Below are 26,074 nucleotides of genomic sequence, written 5' to 3'. Positions count from 1 at the left end.
CACTTTGTCTGGTGACCTTTATTAATACGTCACAAAAATTTACTTCGCTTGCTGATTGCTATGAAACTGACTGTATAGAGCATGATGCTTTAAAAGCTGCTTTTAAGCTTGATGCTAAAGAACATGCAGGTTGTGCAGCATGTTCTGAATCTTGATAAGAATCTTTAGAAGACTTGCCAGCACTACCCATATACAGACCAAATATTAGCATGTGCTATAGAGACCAAGCTGAGTGACATTTTACACACTGCAGCCTGTTTCTTAGTAAGGCTGCCAAAGGAGGAAACAGGGGCACATCTATAGATATGTGAGACGACAAACCAAATTCAGCGAAAAACCAAATCAGTCCACATGATCGCCGACTTCCTCTCCAATGCAGAACACGCTGTTCTCAATGACATTTTTTTCTCTATGTTATGCAACCCTTTGACAACGATGGGGAACAGTGCCGTTCAAAATGCCACTGGCATTAAAGCATGGTTTCTGTAAGTTTCTCATAACCTCTTTTAATGTTTTTTGTTGGTATCCCAAAGGAACAAAGATCAAAAAAATTATTTCACCTACAAATTAAAATTCTGTCATCATTTACTCAATCTCATGTCATTCCAAGCACAAACAGCATGATTTTATTCTTGTGGAACACTAAAGATGAATTTTAGACTTTTTATCCAGGCAACTCTTTTTAATACAATGAATCTGCAAAATGACAAACAAACAAATATCAGTCAGACAAAAAAAAAAAAAAAAAAAAGACTTTCTCCTTTCATGAAGCTAGAAATCTCTAATTACCTTTCATCATAATTGCGAGGAAAAGAGCAACCAGTATTTAATTCATTTGGAACAACATGAAGGTAAGCAAAAAATGTTACCCAAAAACCCAGTGTTCATAAGGTGAAATAACCCTAAGACTCAACAGCTTTTCGAGACGGTCAGGGATGAGTTCATACGATGTGGCCTCTAAGATTATTTATTGTAGTGAAATAAAAAGTAGCAATATTACAGAAATCTTGTATTTTACAGCTTTACATTGGGACTACATCAAAATTATTATTTTACCAACATACACTATTTATTATATTATACAATTTAATTGTTGTAAATGTCTATTTACATAGCTTCATACTGGCAAGAGTTTAAAATGATTCAATATTAGCATATAAAATCACTGTAACACTATGTGTCACTAAGTCAAACAGTTGAGCTTAACAGTTGCAGGTTATTTTAAAGCTGAAGTGTGCAATTTTTCTATGTTAAAATATGTTCTCCTATCCCAACTTAACTTTAGAGTCAGCTATAAGGAAGCCATTTTATGGGTTGATTTACATGAAAGGTGTTTACATTGTGGCACTATCAAAACATTGCTCTGCTTGGTTGATTATCCTGACCAGGCCAACATGGCAACAGTGGATCAACCAATGATGTGAGTTTGGGGCAAAACTGACCGATGGGAGGAGTGTTTGGGAAACCTGTTTGAAAACAAGGTGATACTAGTGGCACACAAATCACACACTTCATCTTTACAGTTTTACAATTAAGAAAGAAACACTCACACATAAGATTCCTTAGCATAGGAGAACTCCTCAAATACAGGCTGACTACACCTGCGGGACACTTTGTCGTTCCTCATCTGGGATACTGACTCGGACATTGCCCTCTGCCGGAATGACACCGGCTGTGGTTCTACAGATTGAACACTTTCTGTGAATGTTTCTATGCATTCTGCAGGTTCCTTAACTTTGTAAATGTCCAATAGGTAGTCGCTCATAGAAATGGGGCGAGATTTCCTGCCCAGCTCTCTGGCATGTTGAACTGTCATGGCCCTGTACTGTGGAGGGGCCGGTTGTGCTCCGGTCTGCAGCGCCTGCTCATAGGATGGGGGGCTGCATGGCATACGACTATCCACCTGTTGGAAGACTTCGATGGCGGAGAGAGGCCGTCGACGCCGGACGAGCTCATCTATGTTCTCTGTCTCATTTTGTGAGTCCTCTTGGAGCGTTTCACAAGGGAAGGCAACTTCCTTCTGAGAGTCCCCTTTTTTCAGACTGCCTCTGTTAAATGTAAAGTTTCCAATGCTTTTGGCCCTCATTGAGAGGGATCGACGGTTCACTTCAACGTCTCCTTGGTTATGTCTAGACTTACTCATAAAGGATGAATGCCTAGTAGACTGGCTTTTGCGAGGGCTTGCAGGGGATGGCAGTGGTGAGGTGGTTATTGATTGCTCTGAGAGAGTTGAGGAGCTACTATCTGAGGAACAAAATGATGGGCAGGAACCAGTCTTAGATGTTCTTCTGTTCTCACAGCGGTGGGGATGCAAGAAGGAGTCATCTGAGTTCTGCTTCTTGAGTGGTTGGCTGTCAAAGTCTTCCTTCTCTGTCGAAAAATCATCATGGCTGCGGGCAAGTTCTCTTAAACCCGTTATGGAGGTAGAAGGAAAAATGGAGGGCTCAGAGCACCGGCGATTGAAGGGGTTTGTGAAAGCATCAAATATAGCGTCAGAGGAACAAGACTGAATGTCAGAGCGTCCTATCTTGCTTAGGCCTGGGCTCCCACGTGGCATCATGTTGTCCTCTTGAGTCTGGCTCTCAACTTCCATGCAATCACAATCAACATCAGGATCTGTGCTGTCATACGCTGAGTCATGCTGGTGGACATCGAATGATATATTGGGGGACATCAAGGAGGCTGAATCTGTTGAGAATAAATCAATGTTAAAGGTCTGCATGGCTCTGTCATACTATCAAAACAATTCTCTGTTCGTTCGAGCATACCAGCCAGCCCAACATTTGCTCTACCAATGAGGTTGAGTCATACCAGCTCTAGATGATCAAGCTAATATTTGGAACATAGTAGCTGATCAACTTGCAAAAGCTGGCCAGCTTGGACCAGTTTAGATCAGCTAAAAACTAGCTACCATGTTCCAAAACACAGCTACTAGCTTAAGCTGGATTTTCTAATAGGGACTGATGTAATGCAATTCATCAGAAACATCAGCTTTAAGGCCTATTTCTAAATGCAAATTAATGCCATGCATAGTTTGGTGAACATTCTGTTGAGACTTGAGTTTGTGGTCAACCTCAAAATCATAAATTGAGCTTGTGATAGGTTGGATATTATGTATTGAGTTTGAATATGATATGATTTATAATATGATATATTGCAATATGGGATAAAACGGCCTCATATCAAATCAGAAAGGGCTTATCAATGGTGCATTGATCTTAAAGTATTATATTTCAGTTCTTATTTAAATAGTTAAGATGTATTTACCTGACTTGTCCATGGAGTCCTGTTCCTCTAAATCCCCAAAAAGCATCAGGATAGTATGTCCAAATACCTCAGAGCAATTTTCAATTAGGAACTGGATAAGTTTTGTGACCTAAAAAACAAAATAAAAAGAATGATGTGTCTTTAATATAATATGTTAAGTTTTGTGTGCAACTCAGTGTCACAGTGCTTTTGGTGCTGTGGTTTCTTATGCATCTAAACCACACTATGCATATGACAGTGCCAAGTTTTGAACTTAAATCAACAGATTAGTCAAATCGAGACTGCAGAGGTGGATCATAAAAAAAAAAAAAAAAAACATTGAGGAGACTTTTGACATATATTCTTGCTCAGACACGATCCAGGCTAAGCTAAGTTCTATTTTTAAAGCTATAGGTTCAACACCAAGGCAGACTCCAAGAAACCATTTCATGATATAATATAATAGATTATTTAGAAGTGTCATTTAAAAAAAAAAGGAAGGGAAGAAAAAAAAACTCCAGCCAAGTGTCTGACCTTTTCTACATCATCCATGTCTAGGGGCTGACTGTCACGGTGCAGCAAGGTTGGAGCAATGCACACTGCCAGGTTCTTGGCATCCATTTTGTTGGTTTCTGAATGCTGACTGATGTGGTGAAACAGGCACAGCAGGTGCTGCAGGAGAAGACTGTTTGCTTTGGGCAACTTCTCGGCCATTCTGAGAGCAGGGAACAATAGAGAAAAAAAAAACAGTTAGGTCCGTTTTCTATTAACCACTCCTCCCATTTTAATTTTGATGAGGGGAGAAGGACAAAAACAGAACCACCTTTCTGACATTTTGTGGCCAGACTTCAGCTTCCAATTTCCCTATTTTCAAACCTCTGAAGAGTACATAGAAAGCCCACAGAAAAGTCCCATTTCTATCATCACATCTGTGCCAGGGACTTTTTTTTTAACAGCCCACACATCTGCTCACAGTTTCTAAATACCATCCACCCTGAAACTACAGTGAGTTTACAGCTAGGTCACAAGAGAGAGTCCTACTCACCTTCTCAGCTCACTTTGAGCATCCTCTGCCCTCTCTTTCTCCAGAGCACTCATCCAGCTTTCATAGTGCTCAAATACAAGAAGGCCTCCAGGGAGTTCCCTCAGGTAAATCTGTCAGTACATTAAATTAAAGAAATGACTTATTGCTTAACAGACACCTCAAAAATAGAAGGGATGTTGATAAGAGACACACACAGGCAAAGGCTGGGCCTAACGCAAACAGTGTATTATTCACCTTCAACAATCCAACCAAGAGTGTCACAGGCAGGGCTTCCATGTCTACCTCGGCCCCAGAGTTCAGCTGATCTCTGAGGGTATTCAGGTTTTTGGAGCTGCATGGGACTCTGAAAACACCCTCAGTAAATGGACCCTTCCTGAACAGCAACATGAGTGTTTCCTGTTGGAGGGCCAAAAACATGAGAAGCTTGAGGAATATAAAATCTTCTACCAACTTTAAGGGCTGAAGTCAACATGAAATTGATCCTGGAGTCAAAAATGTGCCATATTTACTTTTCTTTCTGGTGCATGAATGATTCATCAGTGCATGTTATTCCAAAGAAAACAAACAAAAAATGAATGTCTTCATAATCTGTCATCAAAATGTTATGACTTGAAACGATTTTTCTATGACCCAAGGCCACTTTACTTTTTTGCATACCATCACCTCTGTCTTTTTGGCAAGGGGTTTGACTGATTCTATAAAAAACTTCTTAAACGGCTGTTCTTTTTGCCATATTTTTGTCTCCAATCAGAATTATCTCGAAAGTTTTTGATTGAGGTCTGGATAAGGTTAGCAAGAAATTAGACGATGCCTGTCAAAATAAACATCACGTGTTCTACCAATTGCATCTGTGGTGATGTTTTTGAAGACAGATTGCTATTTACTTGTTCTTAGACAACAAACTATAAGATAATAATACATCAATATAATACACTGACGTACAGTAATTGGTTTTGGAAGAGTGGTGTCATCTTGTATATGTCGTCCAAACAGCAAGTTCTTGGCATTGGACTCAGGATGAGCAGGAACGCTTGGGTTTGGAGAGCTTCTCTTCAGCTTAAATGTGAAAAAGTTCCTTTTGCCTCCATTCTCTGTTCAGGTCAAGAAAAATACAATATAAGCATTACTTCAAATTGAACAACAGTTTATCTAAGATGTTTACTACTAGAGTAAAGCAGTGATGTCTTCAAACTGTGTTTTTCACACCTTTGTTTTCTTGCACTTTTATTTTCACACACACTCAGTTTCACAGTTTTTTTGGTTTCTGGCGGGCACCTAACCAAACATGTGGTTTCGAACAGCCATTTTGACTAGTTCAAACTCACCAGTAGGCTGCTGTGAATGTGCCTCCTGGTTATGAAACTGCTTTGGGAGGGTGGAGATTTTGCCGTTGCCCTGGGAACAGGCACATATTTGTCATGAGCGCATGAAGGAGTATTAAAGTGTGACTTCAAATTACACACATGCAACTGTCAAAACTACAACAAAACTACTTTTCATTCATTTTTAGCATCCTTATTTTTGTTGCTGTAGTCATTTTCAAGTGTCATTGGAAGTAACTCGCTTAGAAAGAATGTGTTTGCCAAAGGTAAACATCTACTGTGAACTGGTGAATACAAGAAAAACTGAGTGCTCACATCAAAAGGCAACTCTACGCCAGATTCCATCCCAACTCCACTAAGAGTTTTATTCTGTAAGACAGAGAAAAACAGCAAAATAAATGTCAGTTGATTATCTGTACGGCAAGACCGAAGGTATTTCCATACACAGACCAAGGCTGAGGACTTACATCATCTGAGATAAAAGGCATAGAAGAAAAATATCCCATTCCAAGCATTTATGCAGTTTGACCCTTGGAAATCTGATCACTAATGTTTATGAATCAGTGACAGAAGAACGCGTACCGTGGTATTTCCACTCAGCACCTTCATGAGGACGCTGGGCGGTGGGGAAGTGCTGCCTGCACTCGTTCTTGCCTCTGCAGTTTTCCTGCAATGACATTTGAAATTGCAACATTATCTGTTATGCGCGACACATATAGTGACTTAACAGCAAGAAGTTCACCACCGGTAAACATACTAATAGACTTCTGCGTCCGTAACTGGAGAGATTTGCATTGACGGTGGGGTTCTGAAGTCTAAATCCACTATTTAGCATAACAAATCGAGTTAACCTTGAATTTCAGAATTTAGTATGTTCCCCTTTTGCATTTATGATATGAACAAAATGACACCTCACCTGTGTAGAGTTTCCAACCAGTGATCCTTTAGCTCAGGCAGACTGCAAGTGAGAGAACAGCATGGTGTGAGTTAGTAATCCACAGAGAGTGTAGAGCGCGTGATTATGTTGTGAATGTGAAGAGGCCACACACGCTCGACCTCTTTACAACAGAAAGGGCAGGAAAGTCTCAGCGAGTCATGAGGACAGGAAGCAGCATCACAGCGACAGCTACCACTTCCTCATTTCAGTGTGGCTAGGCGACAAGTGGAAAGTTTGGCTGTGTGACTCGCAGTTCATTTTCGAAAGTTAGATTAGGCCTTATAAAATGTGTAGGTAGGAAGAGTGTGAAATGTGTGTAATCAGTTTATATTTTTGGAATAGTGTGAAGTATAGATGCTTTCTGCAGGAAAGATGACTAACATCTTATTTTTAAGTTCTGCCTTTCTTACAACTTGTTTTAGACATGGTTATAGGTGCATAAATGTGAGATACACATTCAAAGCTATCTGAATTATCCACTGTGTATGTGTTTTATAACCCTAACATTTTGTTATTCACAGTAAAATATAGTATTTAAAAATGTTACATACAGTTTAGCCATTTTACAAAGTTATGCAAGATTTAGCTACTGAATGTGCCTTGACCAATTATTATTATTATTTTATTTTTTTTCACAGGTGAACTGTCAGTGTGATTTCTCAGAAGTGAGTACCCAAGACTAGTTTTTTGAAGGTCTCGGTCTTGTCTCGGTCTCAACCGCGTTTGTACTTGATCTTGTCTTTGTCTCAGAACAAGAGTATTCGGGATTTTGTTTCAAGACCATGCAGTCAAAAATACAACTGCGGGGATATCACTAAATTGCCAGTGCATTGTCTGATTTATTTGTTAACATCATTTCTGTCATGACAACTCTCTGAGAGATTGGCATGGTAATGGATATGGCAATGTTAATTTATTTGGTCTTGGAAGAATAGATCTGCCACGTTGCTGCTGCTGCAGAGCAAGTACCGAGACTTGCTACTGCCAATACATTCATACATTCAAGACATGCTGCTGCTGCATGTAACATACATGAAATAACCCCCATAGCAGATCTAAACAGGTGGAGCTGGGGAAGGTGGAGGGTCTCTGAAAGTGTGCTGCAGACTGCTAACAGCAACAATACCGGTGTTTGTTTGAATGTTGAGCTGCAGCTCATTGGTTGCTGATGCAACAGCAACGGATCAGCTGAGTTATGTAGATAAGCATGCGATCGCTACCAAATTGAGTTAAGGACCCATCAGCCTGTGCCATCTACATCCACCTTCCGGAAATGTCCATCAATAGCGGGAAGCGTTGTCTCATAAATGACGGAAATTTCCGCCAATGGCAATATCAAGCAATATCACAAGAGCAAGAGAGCTGTTTTCATAAATATGAGCTCGACTGCAAATGTGATATTGATTTTATACAAACATTCAATAAATGTATTTCTTCTGCTGAACACAAAGGAAGATATTTTGAAGAATGTGTGAAGCTAAACAGTTGATGGGCCCCATTGACTTCCATTGTATGGGGAAAAAAAATACTAGTCCATGGGGACCAGAAACTGTTTGATAACCAACATTCTTCAAAATATCTTCCTTTGTGTTCAACAGATGAAAGAAACTCATACAGGTTTGGAACAACATTAGGGCAAGTAAATTATGACAGAATTTTATTTTTTTAGTGAACTATCCCTTTAAATCCACCATGGGTGCAAATACTAGTAAACTGTCTACTGCAAACCTCAGTAAATCACATTGCAGGATTTATGTATATACTCTCCTCCCATAAATTTTGCGTCTGAAAAGGAAGCTCCTATAAATGCATATGCAATAATATCAGACACAAAAATAAATGTGCCTTTTCAGCGCAAATTTTTCAATGCGTGTCTTTAGTAAATCCTGACAGTATTTTTTAACTCCAAAAGAGGGATTGCTCCAGTGCAAACCTTTAGTAAATCTGGCCCTTAGTTGTATGTTAACTGCAGTTAAATGAAAATGTATTATAGTCAACATTTATATTAAATGCAGTTAGCTGAACTTTTGAGTGTTTTTGTTAAATAGGACTTCTTAGTAGGCTATATAATTTAATAATTACTTCTTTACTGAATATGCTGACAAGCGGTTTCAATTTATTTTGATGGTCCATTACTATAAGTAGCTACCGTTGCACCTACATGCCTACTCACTCTCACTAGTGTTAGTAGAGTATTAGTAGACTGGTAGTGTTAGGGTTAGAATAAGTTGACATGTTGTTGCAAAGTAACTTATAGTCAGTAGAATGTCTGTTGGGGAGCATCACAATAAAGAGGTAGCAGGTATTAAGCAGACAGTCTACTAATAGCCTACTCTAATGAGAGTTAGTTCACATGTTGCAAAGTTACTTAGTTAAGAGAATGTTCAAAAGACCATCAAAATAAAGTGTTACCTGACAAGCATTTATACTAAAGTAAATATATACTTTAATGTTATTCCTATTGAAACTTGTGTTATGTATTTACATATATTTGTAATTACACATTTGTAAAGATGAAGTTGCAATTTAGAACATTTAAAATAATTAACTTTAATATCCAATAATACAATACAGTTAAAATGTCCTTTAGTATGCTAGTCAACACACTGAAAATAAGTATACTTCTTTAAAGCATGACAACATAATAGGTAACACTTTATATTAAAGGGTCATGAAACCCTAAACCAAATTTTCTGAGATTTTAACAGAGGTATGTGTGTTGAACACCATTGAAGACAATGTTAGCATCTGTTAGATTTAATAGTAGGGAGAAAATGGTTACATTTTATTTTTTTCCCGCTATTTTCATCTTCCGGGTTTAAAATCTTCATCGTGTCCACTAGTACTCTGATGACTCATCGGTGTCTCATTATTATTCATGTACTGAGTTTTCTTATCCAATGAGAAGACACTTGCTCTTAATTATTCATGACACCACGTGGAACTTTTCAATGACAGACGTAGTAGATGAGAGAGCAATGATGGGACGCGCGTTTGTTTTCGTGGTGCAAAAGTTCCAGTGCATCTTTCCCCACGATGCTGCCCGGGCTAGACTCTGACTGCGGGCGGTTGGTTGGCCATCAACCATGGACACATCTAAACTATGTGTGTGAACTATGTGTGTGTAGCAACCATTCAACGGGAGAATGGTGGACTTCGGCCTTGTAGCCTACACCAATGCAGGTTTCGTCTAGTGATGCGGTCCCGAGGACTTTTCTATCGCTTCAGAGGTGTGTGTGTGTGTGTGTGTGTGTGTGTGTCTAAAATGGAACCCTGACCGTTTTACTTGCTTTTTGTTAAATATAATCACTCGTTATTAAAATTTAGATATTTCGATAATACCTCTAGTGTATGGAACGTATGCTTAATTTGTGAAAATATGTGTCACTGTACATCTTTATTATGTGGATTTAGGGGGCGCGATCAGCTATGTAGGACAGAACGTTTTGTTTTTGTTTTTAAGCGGAAAATGTATTATTTTCAAATATATGCATTTATAGTGTGTATAGAAACAATTTATATGTTTTTAAATACAATTATGATTACTGTAGTAGGCTAATATATGTAGCAGGGCATCCAGTTACTTTTGAAAGGACAAAAATAAGGTGTCCGTGTATTTCATTAGACTTTAACTTTGCCAGCTATAAAAAAAAATCTAGCATTTCCACACGTTTTACCACTGATTTTTAGTGACAGTCGATATGCATGGGCCACTGGCGATAACAGTATAGTACTAGTAACAGTAACTCTATATTAAGTACACACTGTAGTTACTCGTTTCTTATTTGAATAAGTACAATTTAACTACGTCACCTTAAAATAAAGTGTAACCAAAGATTATTAAAAAATGAATGATTTGAAAAATACTACAAGTGCATATTCAATACAGTTAGTTAGTACCCATCATCATAAAGTTCTTCACTCTCTTCCCTCTCATTGCCTTAATTTCCATTAAGTGTTGCGGTAGGCTTATTTTTGGAATAACCTCTATTGGTTTTGAAAACATGTGACTAAACCTCAACTGAACTTCACTATTCCTGTTATACTAACTGCCCTTTGATACTGATGGCAGATACTCACTGACTTCCATTTAATGTCTCGTGTCAAAAACCACATGTTCATGCTGAACACCATAAGTAAATGCAGTATTACTTATCACATACTCTCTACATCTTCCTGAATAAGAAGACATTTTCTGGTTGCCTATTCTGTTACATTAAGGGTTTCTACTTGTTCAAGTAGACTTATTCCTGAGTGGTGCAACCAACTCCTAACACCTGTGAGAACACCTACATACCCCACTTTCAAATGAAGCTTTGCAAAACACCTACTCATCTCACAATGACTGCAACGTCCTTATATACCTGCTCAAATTGCCCTGCACTTGTCATCATACATTAGCATTAGCATCCTGACTGCGTATTGTTTTGGTTAGCAGCCTAGTTTCAGCATCAGACAACATGCCCACAGACTACCCACATGCTGTTCTCATGAGTGTTCAGTCTTGCTCCTGGAGATCTTTCTTGCAGAGCTTAGTCCCAAACCACTAATTTTCCAATAAAAAATAAATAAATAAATAAAAAACTCACCGGAAGGACACCAGGCACAGAGAGACAGACCAAGCCAATACGATGGAAATCCTTAGATCAACACCTGTCTCTTCGTCTTCTGCCTCCTCATCTTCATTTTCAAAGCTGCACACCCACAAGTCCTTTAAATCAATTCTGTATTTCAGTCTGTAACTTGCATTTGACCTGTAAACACAGAAATCTCTCTCTCTCTATATATATATATATACAGTATATATATATATATACATACATATATATATATATATATATATATATATATATATATATATATATATATATATATATTGTCTTGTTATGTTTTGCAATATGGCAATGATCTACAAGAACATTTTGAATTTTTATTGGCATAATGTAGTCAACTTGTTATTATCGTAAAATTCTCTGACTCTAACAGGGTATCTGTAGCCTGGATGCCAGCCGAACTTAGCCCCACCCACAACATTTTTATAGAGCCTAAGTCCCTCCCCTCCGCTTCTGGCTCATGGGACCTTATTTCGGAAAAAATATGTATGCTAGTCAATGGCGAGAGACAACTTATATTTTTATTCCGTCGGAACTGTGCCCTGAATTACACATATGATGTTTGTCAATTTAAAAAATAATTATGAAAGTCAAGAAAGTCGCAGTTTGTCATAAAACAGAAGAGTAACATTTAGTTTTATGTGAAAATCGCTCAATGAACTACATCTCTCGTCTCGCATTATGTACGTCACTGTTGCTCGTATGTGTGCAGTCTGGTACAAAACACTCAGGCATGACGGCGTAACGTTACGATTATAACGTAAGACTATAGAAAAAAATGACAGACGTTAGCTTCATTCAAGTTAGCTTCATTCATTGAGAGAAAAGGTATGATGTCACGTGTGTGCCTTTTGGGTTTGTAGTCTTTCTAATTACGTATTTTCACAGTCTTATACCTCAACAGTTTTACATCAAACTGCGACTTTCTTGACTTTAAAATGTAACTTTTAAACTGACAAACATCATATGTGTAATTCAGGGCACAATTCAAATGAGATCAAAATATTTGTTGTCTCTCGCCATTGACTACCATACAATATTTTTCCAAAATAAGGTCCCATAGTGGTCCACCGGAAGGGGAGGGACTTAGGCTCTCTGTTCGGACCAATCAAATTGTCAGGGCGGGCTTTATACGATGATGGACAGATGATCAACAATAACGTAATCATCCACGTCACCAACGAGCGCTTGGGTTGAATTCGTTTACAACAAAGATGACTGCCGCTGGAGAATTGAGATTTCACACTTACAAATAAGTCAGATAGAATAAATGCATATTTGGCGTGCTGTCCGAGGAGAGGGCTCCGGGCTCGGTATTCGGCCCGAACTCAAAGTCCCCGTATTCCAGGCTGTGGAAGAACAAGCCAAGAGTGCGTGGAGGGATGCTGAAAACTGTCGAGGAATGTTAGGTGAGTTGACAGAGTGAATATATGCTTCCTCTCATGCTGATAGAGTAGACATGGTAATTGTTTGATGACAAGTTGATTGGATTGATTATTTGAACGTGCTCCTCCCGAACTTTGTTTATGAAACATCATGTGTAGATTCCGCCATCGCGTCTGTTATAGAAGATATCGACAGCACATTAATTTTAAAAGAGGAACAGAGAACCGCAATCAAGGCATTTGTCGATCGGAAAGATGAATGAAGAACATACGTCACTTACTCCGTTGCTCTGATTGGTTGTAGGTCTATCCAATTGAGTGCAGAGGCATTTTCCTTCCTGGTTCGGTTGAAACACGCCCCATAATCACAGCCCAATGGAGCAGTATCGCACTCACATTCTGACTAGAATCTGAGTATGACGACGTCAGGCTAGGCCTAGGGTATCTGTGCAGTTGTCTATGAATGTACATAATGTACTGTAACATGGAACTGCAATATATAATTGCCTTGTCCCCTACACCGGGGGCCCTATTGTTAGGTTTTCATTCTGTTTTATGGACTCTTAGTTTGTATCACCTTTTTTCATGTGTTCTGTTCCTGTTTCTTTTGTTCCCCATTTCCCAATGCTGCGTTCCAATTCGCCTATACTACTTATACTACTCCCTAAAAGTATGTATATAAAAATACACACTTTTGAGGGCGTAGTAGAAGAGTATAGGCAAGCTTTAGGACATACCATCACATCATTAAATTGTGTCTTTAATGGACGCATTGTCACATATTTACATGCATTTGGTCACCGCACATTGGCCTGTCAATCATCTTGTCACAGTTAACATCCTCCACATTTATTTTCATTTAATTTCCTACCTTATTGGAGAGAAAAGAAGTAGCATGTTGATCTGTCAGTCATGGGTCTTTGGATCAGGGAACTCTCCTCAAATTTTTGCATTATGATCCATTTAAATGTTAATGACCAAATGGATCAGTACAAAAATTTATTTTGTTGCAGACAGCATTATTTATTATTTTTTAGTCCCTCAAACCCTTTTATCTAAACCTCTCTACTTAACCGTCAGTCGTGCACATCCGCCATGTTTGTAGTTTTTTTTAAACACTTTTTATTCGTGTTTCTAAATCGAATCCTTCTCCAAAGCGTAATGGGTTGTGGGTAATATTAGCCATTAGAGTGTGCACAGATACACACTTCAAAAATCTACTGGAAATATAGACCATCTGGGGACTTTTGGGATACTCTTATCAACATGCTATGCTTTGGGACACACTTATTTTAATCTCACATTGTTACTGATTACATTCATCACCTGTTTAGTTGAGTTGCTCATTATCTTGTTTCCCTGTGTATTTATATGCCCTCAGTTTCCTAAGTCCTTGGGTCAGTATTATCTTTATGTTGCGTAGCTGTTACATTTGCTCCTGTTTGCTTGGATTATCATCTTTGTTTTGTGTTTTGAGAATAAAACTTAAAAGTTGCAGTTAGATCCACCTCTCCCTCGTCTTCATTGTCTATCTGCCGTTAATGGTTAATGAAACCTGAGAGTCCATGTAACCAAAACTTTGATGCTTCAAAAAGTTCATAAAGAGATTGTGAAGGTGATTCAATCAAGTGGTTTAATCCAAGTCTTCTGAAGAGACACACTCCTTTTATTGTGAACAAATTTCATTTAAGATTTAATTCACATTGATTAACTAAATCCTTGTTTTAATTGAAGCACTCTGCGTAGGACAACTTTGCAAATCTACCAACAAATCTATTCACTAAAAATCAGGGAAAATAATTTGTAGTTCAGCCTTTCTGCCTTTTTGGCCTCGGCCCAAACAACCAATCTTCAAAACAAAACTGAAACTCATAAGCATACATTTTGATCACATGTATTTTGAGACAGAGATACACATCTCATAAAAAATAAATAAGCAAATCCTTGGCAACATTTTACAAATTATTAAATCAGATTATTAATTCACAAATTGTCATTACACTTCATAACTGCATAGCCCAGGAACTTTACAGATTTTACAGTGTTTGGGAAAGTACTGTAGTGGTTTTTGTTGCTATTTACTGTTGTGAAAGAAAAAAAGCACCTTTTACTCCAGGGTTTCATGTACATGTCTTGTCTAGTTCATAGTTTCATTTTCATGTTCTGTTTAGTCTAGTTTGCATTGTTTTCCCTGTCAGAATTTGCCTGAGTCCTCATTCATAGTTTTTGCCATGGTTTCTGATTGTTACACACCTGTTTCTTATTCCGTTAATTATTCCTTCTGTATATTTAAAGTTCCCTTGAAATCAAAATGTAAGTTTTTTGTTTTTTAGTATGAATATATTAGCCTTACTGTTATCTATAAGCAAATGCGCTCCAAAACAATGACAAAATTCGCATTTAGAAGATATAACATTTTAAAGGGGTGGTATAATGCCCCTTTTCACAAGATGTAAAATAAGTCACACTGCAACCGTGACACAGGTTGGCCTTTAGCCCTGATGAAGGCCTATCTTAATCATCATCATCATCACCACTATAAGATTAGACCGAATTTGACTGTATCATAACCAGTCTTCAACATATTTATTATAAATATTATATTTCATTTCACTATATTAATATACAGTATTACTTAAAAGTGAATAGTGAATGAAACAAATGCAGTGCCAGCATTTATTTTAGATGCCACATTTATAAAAAAAAGGAAGTAGCTGAATTTCCGCGGCATTTATATTTCATTAGGTGTGGCTAAAGGACGCTGTTTAAAAAAGCTCTAAAATCCTGAAAACGAACATTTATATTATCACAATAAGCCTTAAGAAACCAAATTCACTCAGCCATTTGTGCATTTTCTGTTGCTAAAGTTATGATTTAACACATTTTTCATTTGTTATTTTTGTTCCTCCAGCACCTCTGATAGATTGTTAAGCAACGGGTATTGCATAAGCCTCACCATGGGTCCTGCGTTATGTAATAGTAACGGTTCTCTGCAGATTAAAGAAGCTTCTAGTGTTTTGGCCATTAAAACTCATTGGAGTATTTGATTTGTTTCTTCACTAACTGCAGCTGAGATTATTGGCTTTCTGAGATCCCAAATGGGAGTTTACATAAGTGATGACAGAATGGCCGAACCATCCAAGCCGCGTCCAGTCTATTCTCTCACATCAAGGTCAGACAATCAATACAGGAAGATCCAGTCAATACAGAAGTAGCAGAGATACTATGTGTGCAGGAGAGTGTTAATCAAACTGGGCTGTCTAGGGGAAAAACACACTTAAAGGTCACCAAGTTTACACATGACAACTAAACAAGAGCTTGCCACAGCCCAGCTAGTGCTATAGACATGTGCCAGAGATGTTCAAATTGCTTCCACCGAGTAGTTTATAGTACCTTATACAAATTTTTCTCCAAAATATTATATTTTTCAACCATTATACATCATTGGAATACAATAAAACCCCATATTCCTTAAAGGAGTCATGACCTGTAATTTTCACTTTTCCACGAGAAAAAATGTATGTTATGATTGCCTAACGATTATACACTGGCCGGGAAGCCGATATTTAAAAGTGAAGCGTTTGTTTACCCCTGGGTTCGTCAACCAGCCCACGTGCACGCGCACTCAAATACGTGATGTTAATTTCTGCGCCGACTTGACGTCAAGTCGGGGCAGGATATACCATATATGGACACCGCAGACCTATGCTGCAGGAAGCCCGCCCTGCCCCTCTCCCCCTCATATTCAGTCGAGCGCCGCCATTACTGAATTCCGATTCGAAGTATGCACTCGACCGTGAAAGATGCAGAAACGTTCACAACTTGCGCCATGATGTCATTTTGGAATGATATGCTGAAGCGTTACCTGCGGTGTCAACCCCCCTCCTTCCTGCCACCAATCAACGCGCCCCTCATTTGCATTATTACAATGACTGTCCACGACAGCCAAAATATCGCATCAGATCTCGCGAGACAATAATGCCTTCAGAAATAAGGGTCAGAGGAGCTCTGTGTTTATTTTTTTTCCACTTATTTTCAACTTTTCTTTTTTAGAAGGGCCTGAAAGACTATAATAGAGCGTGGGTATCCAAGGTAATACTAGGTTACGACTCCTTTAAGGTGAGTCTCTAGACCTGTTTCTTCTAGACCTTTTGTATCATAATCATGAATTAATAAATAAATTTATAGATTAATGTGGGTCAACACATTAAGCAATGCAAAGTATTAAAAGTGTGGTAAGGAAAATAATGTAACAATAAGGGATCTTAAATTAAAATAATTTATTTATGAATCGTACATAAATCACTAGGGCCATTTTCTTGGTCAAAACAGACATATAATAAAACAGACGATTTAAAATAAGAATAATAAGATAATAATAGTGGTATCTTTATAGTAGGTGTCTTTAAACAAGAAAAATAAATATAAAATATATATTTAGGTGGGATACGGGTAAAGTTAGGGACAGGTTTGGTGGTATGGTTAGGTTTAAAGGTGGACTAAAGGGTAAAGAAACAGTGTAATTTTAGATGTGATTACAGATGTAGTTACATAAATAATCATATTCAGAATACACAATAAGTGCATTGAATCAATGGTTAGTTTTAATGTTAGTACTAGTTAAAGACAATATAAAGTGGGCCCATAATAATAATTTGGTAACACTTTATTTTGATAGTCCACTTTAGACATTCTACTTACTATATGTAACTTGGCAACTACATGTCAACTTATTCTACTAACACCTAACCCTAACCTAACAGTCTACTGACAGTCTACTACGGTCTACTAATGCTCTAATGAGAGTTAGTTGACATGTAGTTGCAAAGTTACTTATAGTTAGTAGAATGTCTAAAGTGGACTATTGAAATAAAGTGGAACCAATCATTTTGACCTCATCTAAATTAGACTTGATGGGGAAATCCCATCACAATCTTTGTTAGCTGGGTGATTCCCATTTCATGTCAAAAGTGAAAGCAGCTCTAAATATAGTACACCATTTTAGTGTGTAATGCACATTAGTAAACGTGCATGTTTGTGTATGTGTGCTAACCAGAAGAATTCTTACTTGAGCTTGGCAATGACCAGGGCATCACTCAGGAGAAACAGGTGTCTTTCCCTGGTCTTCAGTCCTTCGGTCAGCTGAGCACATGCATCCAGAATCAGCTCTGAGTTCTCATTGGTCAATCCCAGCACAAAGGGACACTGATCCACCGCCACCAGACATTGCGCTTCCTCCCTGAAGATCAGAGAATGTCTCACTATAAACCACCAATGCAACAACATTGACCACAGATGAAGGAAATAAAAGTACGATTGGGAAAATCCAATAGTGTGTGGGTGAAAATTGTTGGTAAAATATCAATGAATTATTCTTTGCGGTGGGTCAAACAGTTTTCTTACTCAGTTCAAATATTTAATCCATGTAACTGTCACATCAGCTCAGACAAGATGAAGATCAGGGAATCTATTTGCACTTTATTTATCACAAAAACAAAGAAGATAATCCAAACACAATGAATGTTACAGCTTTGTAAAACAAAGACAGCACCGAACAGAGAGAACCAAGCTGAGGGTTTAAAGTCCCCGCATGAAATCAAAATGTAGGTTTTTTGGCTTTTAGCATGAGTGTGTTTGCCTTAAGGGTATCTATAAGCTAATGTGCTCCAAAACAATAAAACCTACAGTTTCCAACTTACGCCAATATGGATAAATTATTTTGATGACATCACTCTGCACTTTAGCTTCTCATTAGATTTTCTGTCCAATCAAATGATCTCTAGAATCAGAAGAGTCCCGTCCCCAACATTATAAATAGAAGCTGAAGCTGTGGCTGAAATGGTCACTTGTTCACACAATTACTATTTTCTACATGGAATCCCTACTATATTGGGGATATGGAACGATTTAGACTGTGTAAATATGCTTTCCATTGGGGCAAATGAAGTCTGTTTTCACATTGAACCACCGCAGCCGCACACAATCCGCTCCGGCGTAGTACCGAATTCTGTGACCCTACTCTAGTAGGCGCTGTAATGACGGTAGACCCTGGCGTCTACTATGGTCACATAATTCGGCACAACAACGGTCCAGAGACACGATAGCATAGAACGGATCTTATGATCGAGTCGGCCCAGACCACAAAACATATTAGACTCATTTGAATTCTACACAAAATGCTGTATTTTAAAGCGATATGGAGGAGATTAGGAGGAGAAACGGTTGGATTAGAAACAGCACTGAGGAGTAGAAGAGAACACTGGTGCCATGCACCTCTTTTCAGACTACACATCCTTAGCATGATTACTATTACAGTTTTGCTTTAGTAACAGTTTCATATTAAATCTAAAAGGGGAATCTAATAGACTGTGGCTGTCATAAGATGTCAAATGCAGCTTTGCCTGAGCCTAACGGCTATGGCCGAACTGTGATATAAATGAAATGCCATTGGCTATTTTTAAAAAGGGGGAGGAGCTGTTCGATATGTCCCGCCCTGTCTTCCTGTTTCAGTGGAAATTATGTCAATATGAAGAGTTCAGATGCAAAAGCCTCTAAGTGCCATCTGAAATTTTGTTCTAGAATGCTAATTTTTATAAAGCTTGTATATTTAAGTTAAGTAATTTCACTTAAATGACAATTAATAGGTCATTTGCATTGCCATTTAAGTGAAATTATTGAACTTAAATATACAAGCTTGATAAAAATGATCATTCTAGAAGAAATTTTCAGATGGCACTTAGAGGCTTTTGCATCTGAACTCTTCATATATATATATAGATTGTATAAACTGCAGTCACATACCTTATTGGGCTCCAAGACATTCCTAAAGTCTTTCCCAGCACCAGGTTTGGTGCAGAACGTCTCCTCTGAGCCAGACATCGCAGGTGCTGTATAAAGCAGACATTGTTTTATTCATTTTTTTTATTTTTTAATTCTATTCTATTTCTTCAGCTACAAACCATAGGAACAAGAACAGGTATATTTCTGTGTGATAAAAAATTGTTTGCATCGTACTGAGCAGATGAAAAAGGCAGAAAGATGATACACATATTCAACTTCCATTCGTTCCATAAAGACTGCTTTCATCTTCTTCCTATTGATACTGGCTTTTTTGAAACCTGATGAATTACGTTTGTTTGTTTATTAACTATTGCCACATATTGTTTGTTTATTTTCTTTTTTTTCTTTTTTTTCTTGTCTAGGTTTTCTTTCTCTCTCAGCTATGGCTGTGTTTTGGATGGAAGCACTATAAATTTGTTCATTCATTCAAGCATATCATGGTGACCATTGTGTGTTTGCGCTCTGTGCTTGTTGTCCTGGCATTCATCCCTGAATTGTGCCTTGGGAGCTGTGGGTCATTGCGTTTTATTTCATCACTAGCTGGCACTGCTTGTTTGGACATTTTATGTTTATGCTTTGGCAAAAATTGCAAAAAAAGTCCTGCACACATAAAGGTTAAAGAAACCCCAAATACGAGAGAAAAAACGCTTTATTGAAAATTATTTTTAATTTTTTTTTAGCAAATTTTGTTAGCATGTTTATGCTTTGTGCAGTGCTTTGAGCACTGGTTCAATATATAAACAGTGATGGGTAAGTTACTCTAAAAAAGTAATTTATAGCTGCTTATTATATCTTCAACAGTGTAATTAGATTACTGTATTAATTACTCTCTGTAAAAAGTATTGTATTACTTATTACTAATTACTCTCTAAATCCCATATCAACCTCAACCAGCTGAACAATACAAGGATAGACACAAAACTGAAATTTTAGCTCTTTCAAATAAATAATATAAAATTGCATAAATTATTCTTGAACTGACCAAGTATTTAAATGGAGGTTACATTAAAGACATACTTTTAAACATTATACATTCAATTTTTATGTTAAATCCCCTATTGTTTTATATAGAATTGTTCTAGTCTATTCAGTATTTAATGCAATTACATCAGAAGTAAATAATTAAATGACTGAAATCCCTTACTATACCTTTTCAGGGGAAAAGTAATTAAATTACAGTAATTACTTACACCCAACAATGAGTATATTAAGTATACTAAATCTATAAACATATTGTAATGATTAGTAGTAATAGTCAGTTGTGTGACACAGCTAGAAAATTTGCTGTCAACATTAAGTCTTAAGTCTTAACATCATGTGATTGTACATAGTTTTAAACCATTTATTTATTAGTTTATTAACAAAAACGCTACAGCAAAAGTCATCTTGCACCTTTAAAAATGTAAACATTTTTACTGCTGAAGAATATGTGATGACGTCCACAGAATGTCAAGTCAAGTCAAGTCACTTTCATTTATATAGCGCTTAACAATATAGATTGTTTCAAAGCAGCTTTACAGTGATAATAGGAATAAACCAAATAATGACCTAATTAGAATCGTTGCAAGCTAAAATATGCCATGGCTTATGCCTTATCTAGACTTAAATAAGAGAATGACTTGTCAAAGCAGTCAGCATCCCATCATTTTACATGACAGCTTGATCGAACAGTATTATGTTTTTAAAGACAGGAAACGGCCAGCTGCTTTCCTGTTTCCATAGTAACCTAGGCCAGAAGAGAAGGTAAACATGCTGACCTTTAAGATATGTGCAAGTTAATGTTTTTTAAAGGCTGACTGCATCAGAGCAGTATTTAAGGGACATTTAAATCCATTGCAGGCCATATACATGCACAACAGGACAATTCAGCACATTGGTTTTTCTTAGAAGTTATTGATTCTGCAATCCTCTTTTCAATAACACCTCTTTACAGAACTGCTTTGTTTGTGCACCTCCTATTGGTAAAGGAATGAATGACCTATTGGAGAAAACAGTCCCTCATCTTTCAAGAGCAGGTCTCATTATTTCCTATCAAATAAACAGGTTTTGTAAACCACTGAACATCTAAAATGAGGCTGAACATTCGGTTCCCTTATTAGGTCTGGACTTGGCTCAGACTGAGCTGCATTTTTCACCCTTTCTTTGTAAAAGTTCATTAATCTGAGCAAGGGTCATTTACACTTTATGCAAAATTAAACCTCCTCTTTCGTCTTCTTTTGTTTTTAATCACACTACTTGTCAGCGATCTCCGCTGATTTGGCTTCTTCAATGACATTCAGGCTAAATCCTGATTCACATTGGACCCAAAAAGCATTTGGTCCCTTAGGTCACAAAATCCCTGAATGGCATTGGAAGACATACAACATATCAAACCAGTGGCATTTGCTAACAATTGAGTCTAGATGTTTTCTTAGAACTTTATTTGTTGGAGCCATTTTGTAATTACAGTTAAAGGGGACCTATTATGCGTTTTTTTTTTTTTTTTAAGTCTTTTGTTTTTTTGGGTCTACTGCAATAGGTTTTCATACTTGAATGTAAAAAAAAAAACATGATTTTTTCACATATTTTACATTGTTGCAGCACCTCTCTATAGAGTGCTCTATATATAGTCCTTACGAAAAGCACAATGTGCTCTGATTGGTCGGCTGGACTGTGTGTTGTGATTGGTCAACCGCTTCGAGCGTGTTTGGGAAATATCACACCCCTTACCATAACCGCGTTTGATCTGGGGTGGATAAAACAGCGTCTCTTGGACATGGTAACAACAAACTACTAACACAACTCAACCAGGCCATGCTAACATTTTTTGCGTATGCCATGGGTGGGATTATTTTAATGAGGAATATTGTGATGTGTATGTTACCGGAAGAAAACTCAAGTCTACAATCAGGGAGTTCAGACCCAGTGTGCACTGATATAGAGAACAACTTCCTTTGGAGTGACTTTGTGCTTTGTAACTTTGCAGAGCTTTTTCATGCTCAAACAGCAACATTACTCACTAGGGGCCAGATTTACTAAAGAGGGGAAATCAGCGTGAGAGCGCAATTCCATAAAAGCGCTGATGGGAGTGGAAAGTTCTGTGCGTGATCTACTGACAACATGCAAATTAAAGAACACAGGATCATTTCCATAATGACCAACGCAATCTATCAGGGGAGGGGAGGGGAGGGTCTTTTTTTTCCCAGATCTTTCGATTTAATGGACAAAATAAGCTTGAGCAATTTACATAATGAACACGTGCGAAGACGACGGAAAAACATTCTGAGAGCAGCAGTTTTAGTTTCTGCTCTGACAGCTGCAAGACCACGCTGAACGCTGTGAGTGTGTGTTAGAAATCAGGAATGGTGAGAGAACATTTTGCTTGGTACGTTTTTTTGTCTTCCAACCAAACTTGTGTCTTTAGTTGACAAAGTTTAAATCATCTGGCCAGCGCAGTTCCCTTAATGTTTACGAATTATGTCAGTAGCGGAGAGCAGGCGTTTTTTTTGTGGCTGTTTGAACGCAATCGACCACATTTACACTACGAATCTGGCCGAATGCGTTTTCGACTACCTCTGGAAGTGGTCGAAAGTGGACAAGCTCAAAACGTTTTAGACCCCGTTTAGACCTGTATTTAGCGTCGTCCACTTGTGATCCGATCGACCAAAATGCATCTTAATACCAGCTGTAAACAGGGCCGTTATGGACATATTCTACTAATGTTTGACAACTAGAAAATGTCCAAATACTTTTAGTATACATACTTGGTTTGACATAGGCCAATGGGATTCATACATAAGTGTGGACCATAAGTGTGACTTAAGTGTTTAAGTGTTTTAAGTGTTTTTAACAGTGAATGAGCTATACTTCATATTTTACTGTTATCAAAATGCATTTTGTAAAGCCAACAAATTTGTTTGACATTTTTTATATCCAATTCATTATGAAATACAAATAGCACTGTCAAGAATTTGCCAAAAACAGGCATGTTGGATAAAGAAGATGCATTTCAAAAATGATTGTACAAACTGTCATTGTGCATATGCAATTAATTATGCATTCATATGTGAACAATTGAGCATTTCCTTTAGTATGCGCTTTAATATTCACATATCATCAGGGTTCAATAATCTCAACATGAGTCCCACTAGAGGCAAACACTATTCAAGCACAGCATGCATCAGTTATTTAGTATATATTAATGCAACATGGCATAATTACAGAGCCTTTCTAGAACCTTCTTCCGCACTATTGCATTCTGGGGCAATTATGCGGCGCCAAACAATGATCACTTGTTCACGCAGCCAGTGAAAAACAAGTCTGTGTCATTTGTATAGCATGGAGCCAATTTATCAGTCTGTCTGAAATTGGCAAAGGACTCTGGCTTCAAAAAGGAGAAAAAAAAAATCACTTTATTCAGTTGTATGTCATAAAATTTCTTAATTTGAAACTGTATTATTCACTATATGCGAGTCTTCAGTGTATAACAGTGAAGTTATGGCAAGTCAGACTCCACTCAGTGTTACTAACCAGTACTTATCACTGTAGGAAACATAAGAGTTCACTTTCTTATTTTTAATAGGTAAGCAGACTATTTAATCATACAAATAATCAAACCAATTCATAAACAATCATATAAATATTTAAATAACCTATTTAAAAAAATACATAGAATTATTCATAATTAAATAATTAAATATATATATATAATTTTTATTTATTTATTTATTTATTTATTTATTTATTTTACTGTATCACTTTCTGATAGAATCAGTCTAGGGTAACAAAAATGTTTGGCATGCCAATAAGTGCTGAATGATTGAATGAATCAGTCAAATAATTTTCTGATACAATTATGCTATAACAATATTTATTAACATGCTAGTAAGTGCTTATTTGTAATTGGTTATAAGTTGGTCATAAATTATAGTCCACATCATGTATAAAACATAATACAAATATATAATAGTTTCAAAGTTATAAAGTTTTAAAGTTAATATAAATGACAAAACATAAGGAATGTAAAGATACCCTCATGTCACAATTCGATACATATCACGATACTGAACTCATGATACGATATTATTGCAATACTCTAAGACGTGGTAAAAGGTTAACAAAAAATGTACTGTTGATTAAAATGCTAAATTTGATATTACATTGTGTGTGTAAATGAATAGGCTTGGACTTGGTGCTGGAAACCCAATGCACAGGACAATAGTGACACCATAATAAAAATATTCATGATTCTGAAGCTGAAAATTCAGAATTATTTTAGACATGCTTGCACTCTGTCACTGACTATATATATTTAAAACAATGTAGGCTAACAGAAGACATTTGCCATTATCAGGACCCACAAATATTCCCCCATTGCATTATTATATTAAACATTATATAGTAGCTTAATGTAGTACTGGCACTAAAATTCTGTAAACTTGAATTTTTTCTCACAGAAATTTTAATTTTGGGTGAGTTATACACAATACATATTGTCATTATCCAAGAAATATATTGATGCATTATTGTATTGTGATATATTGTGACACGATATATTGTTACACCCCTACAAAACATACATGCTTTGTATAATTTATACAAAAATTCCATATTATTGTAAATTTGAAACTTGAGAATAAAAAGCTAGTCTCTGAAAAGTCTCTTTCTGATACAATCATAGATAGATAGATAGATAGATAGATAGAACAGTGCACAAACATCTATTAATTCTATAAAACTTTGTTTATAGATCATAAGAATTTGTATTTGTATTTTAAAAAGTAAGCAAAAACTTTGATATCCCCACCCTCAGAGGTACTCACTGGCTGTATGGGGGCAGTGGTGCCATCATAACTTCCTCTCCTTCTCATTCTGAGAGACCTTTTAACAGCACCGCCCGCTTCCAGAGTCTCACACTGTTTATCCCAAAGATACTTTTCCAAAACTGGAGTGTTTGAGAAGAGTTTTCAGCACCCTGCTTGCGATCCAGTTTGAAATGAACGCTGGCTTCTCTTAACTGGCATCTTCAGCAGTAACTAATGAGCCTGAGAACAATGGAGGACAAATGGGAGGAGAGAGTGGTTCCGCTTGACCTGGACCAAACCTGCCTGCTGTGGCAGCCACTTGTTCTTTGGGCTTTTTCAGCCATGTTTGCTCTGACACAATTAAAGCGGCTGCTCCCCTGTTTACAAGCTAATGATGATCGGCTCTCACAAGAACAACACCGGTTTAGCTGTTTAAAATCCATCAAGAGAATGAGAATGTCCTAAAATCACCCAGCAAGCAAACCCCACCTGAACTTTCTGGGTACACAGCCACAGAGGCAGTGAGTACATGTGCAAAACAATCTTTATTTTTTCAGTTTTGTTTGGTGATACTAGAATTATAGCACAGAAATTAAACACTTCAAAGGATGTGCACCAAATACATAGTTGAGACATAGAAATTTCAAGTTATAATAGGTTTTGAATTATTATATATATATATATACAGTGCTATGCATAAGTTTAGACACCCATGCTAAAGTTGACTAAAAAGAGGAATAAAAAATCATCTTTTGGAAATTGAACTTCCCATAGCAAAGCAAAATTGAAGATGAGATCTCCTTTATGTCACATTTACATCTCCTAGATATAAATGAGCACTAATTGAGACCAAAGTGGTTTTCTCATTCTTCTCAAATGTCTCTCCTGAGAATTAAGTCTCAC

The 26,074-nt window shown here is 37.2% G+C and overlaps 1 protein-coding gene across 1 annotated transcript; it reads right to left on the bottom strand.

The window, feature by feature from the left end:
• Window positions 1–951: 951 nt before the first annotated feature.
• On the bottom strand, window positions 952–25,381 carry tagapb (T cell activation RhoGTPase activating protein b). Its single transcript, XM_084091074.1, has 14 exons — window positions 25,190–25,381; window positions 19,350–19,435; window positions 17,617–17,787; window positions 11,140–11,304; window positions 6,530–6,571; window positions 6,196–6,280; window positions 5,929–5,982; window positions 5,617–5,686; window positions 5,234–5,382; window positions 4,526–4,687; window positions 4,292–4,401; window positions 3,781–3,961; window positions 3,268–3,376; window positions 952–2,688 (listed from the first exon to the last, which is right to left on the bottom strand). Exons 1-14 carry the CDS (start codon window positions 25,235–25,237, stop codon window positions 1,547–1,549), a joined length of 2,574 nt encoding a protein of 857 aa, XP_083947200.1. The 5' UTR covers window positions 25,238–25,381; the 3' UTR covers window positions 952–1,546.
• Window positions 25,382–26,074: the final 693 nt, after the last annotated feature.

The sequence above is a fragment of the Abramis brama genome (genome assembly GCF_963993115.1).
Source record: "Abramis brama genome assembly, chromosome: 18".
Lineage (NCBI taxonomy): Eukaryota > Metazoa > Chordata > Actinopteri > Cypriniformes > Leuciscidae > Abramis > Abramis brama.
This window is presented reverse-complemented; position numbering and strand designations above follow the sequence as displayed.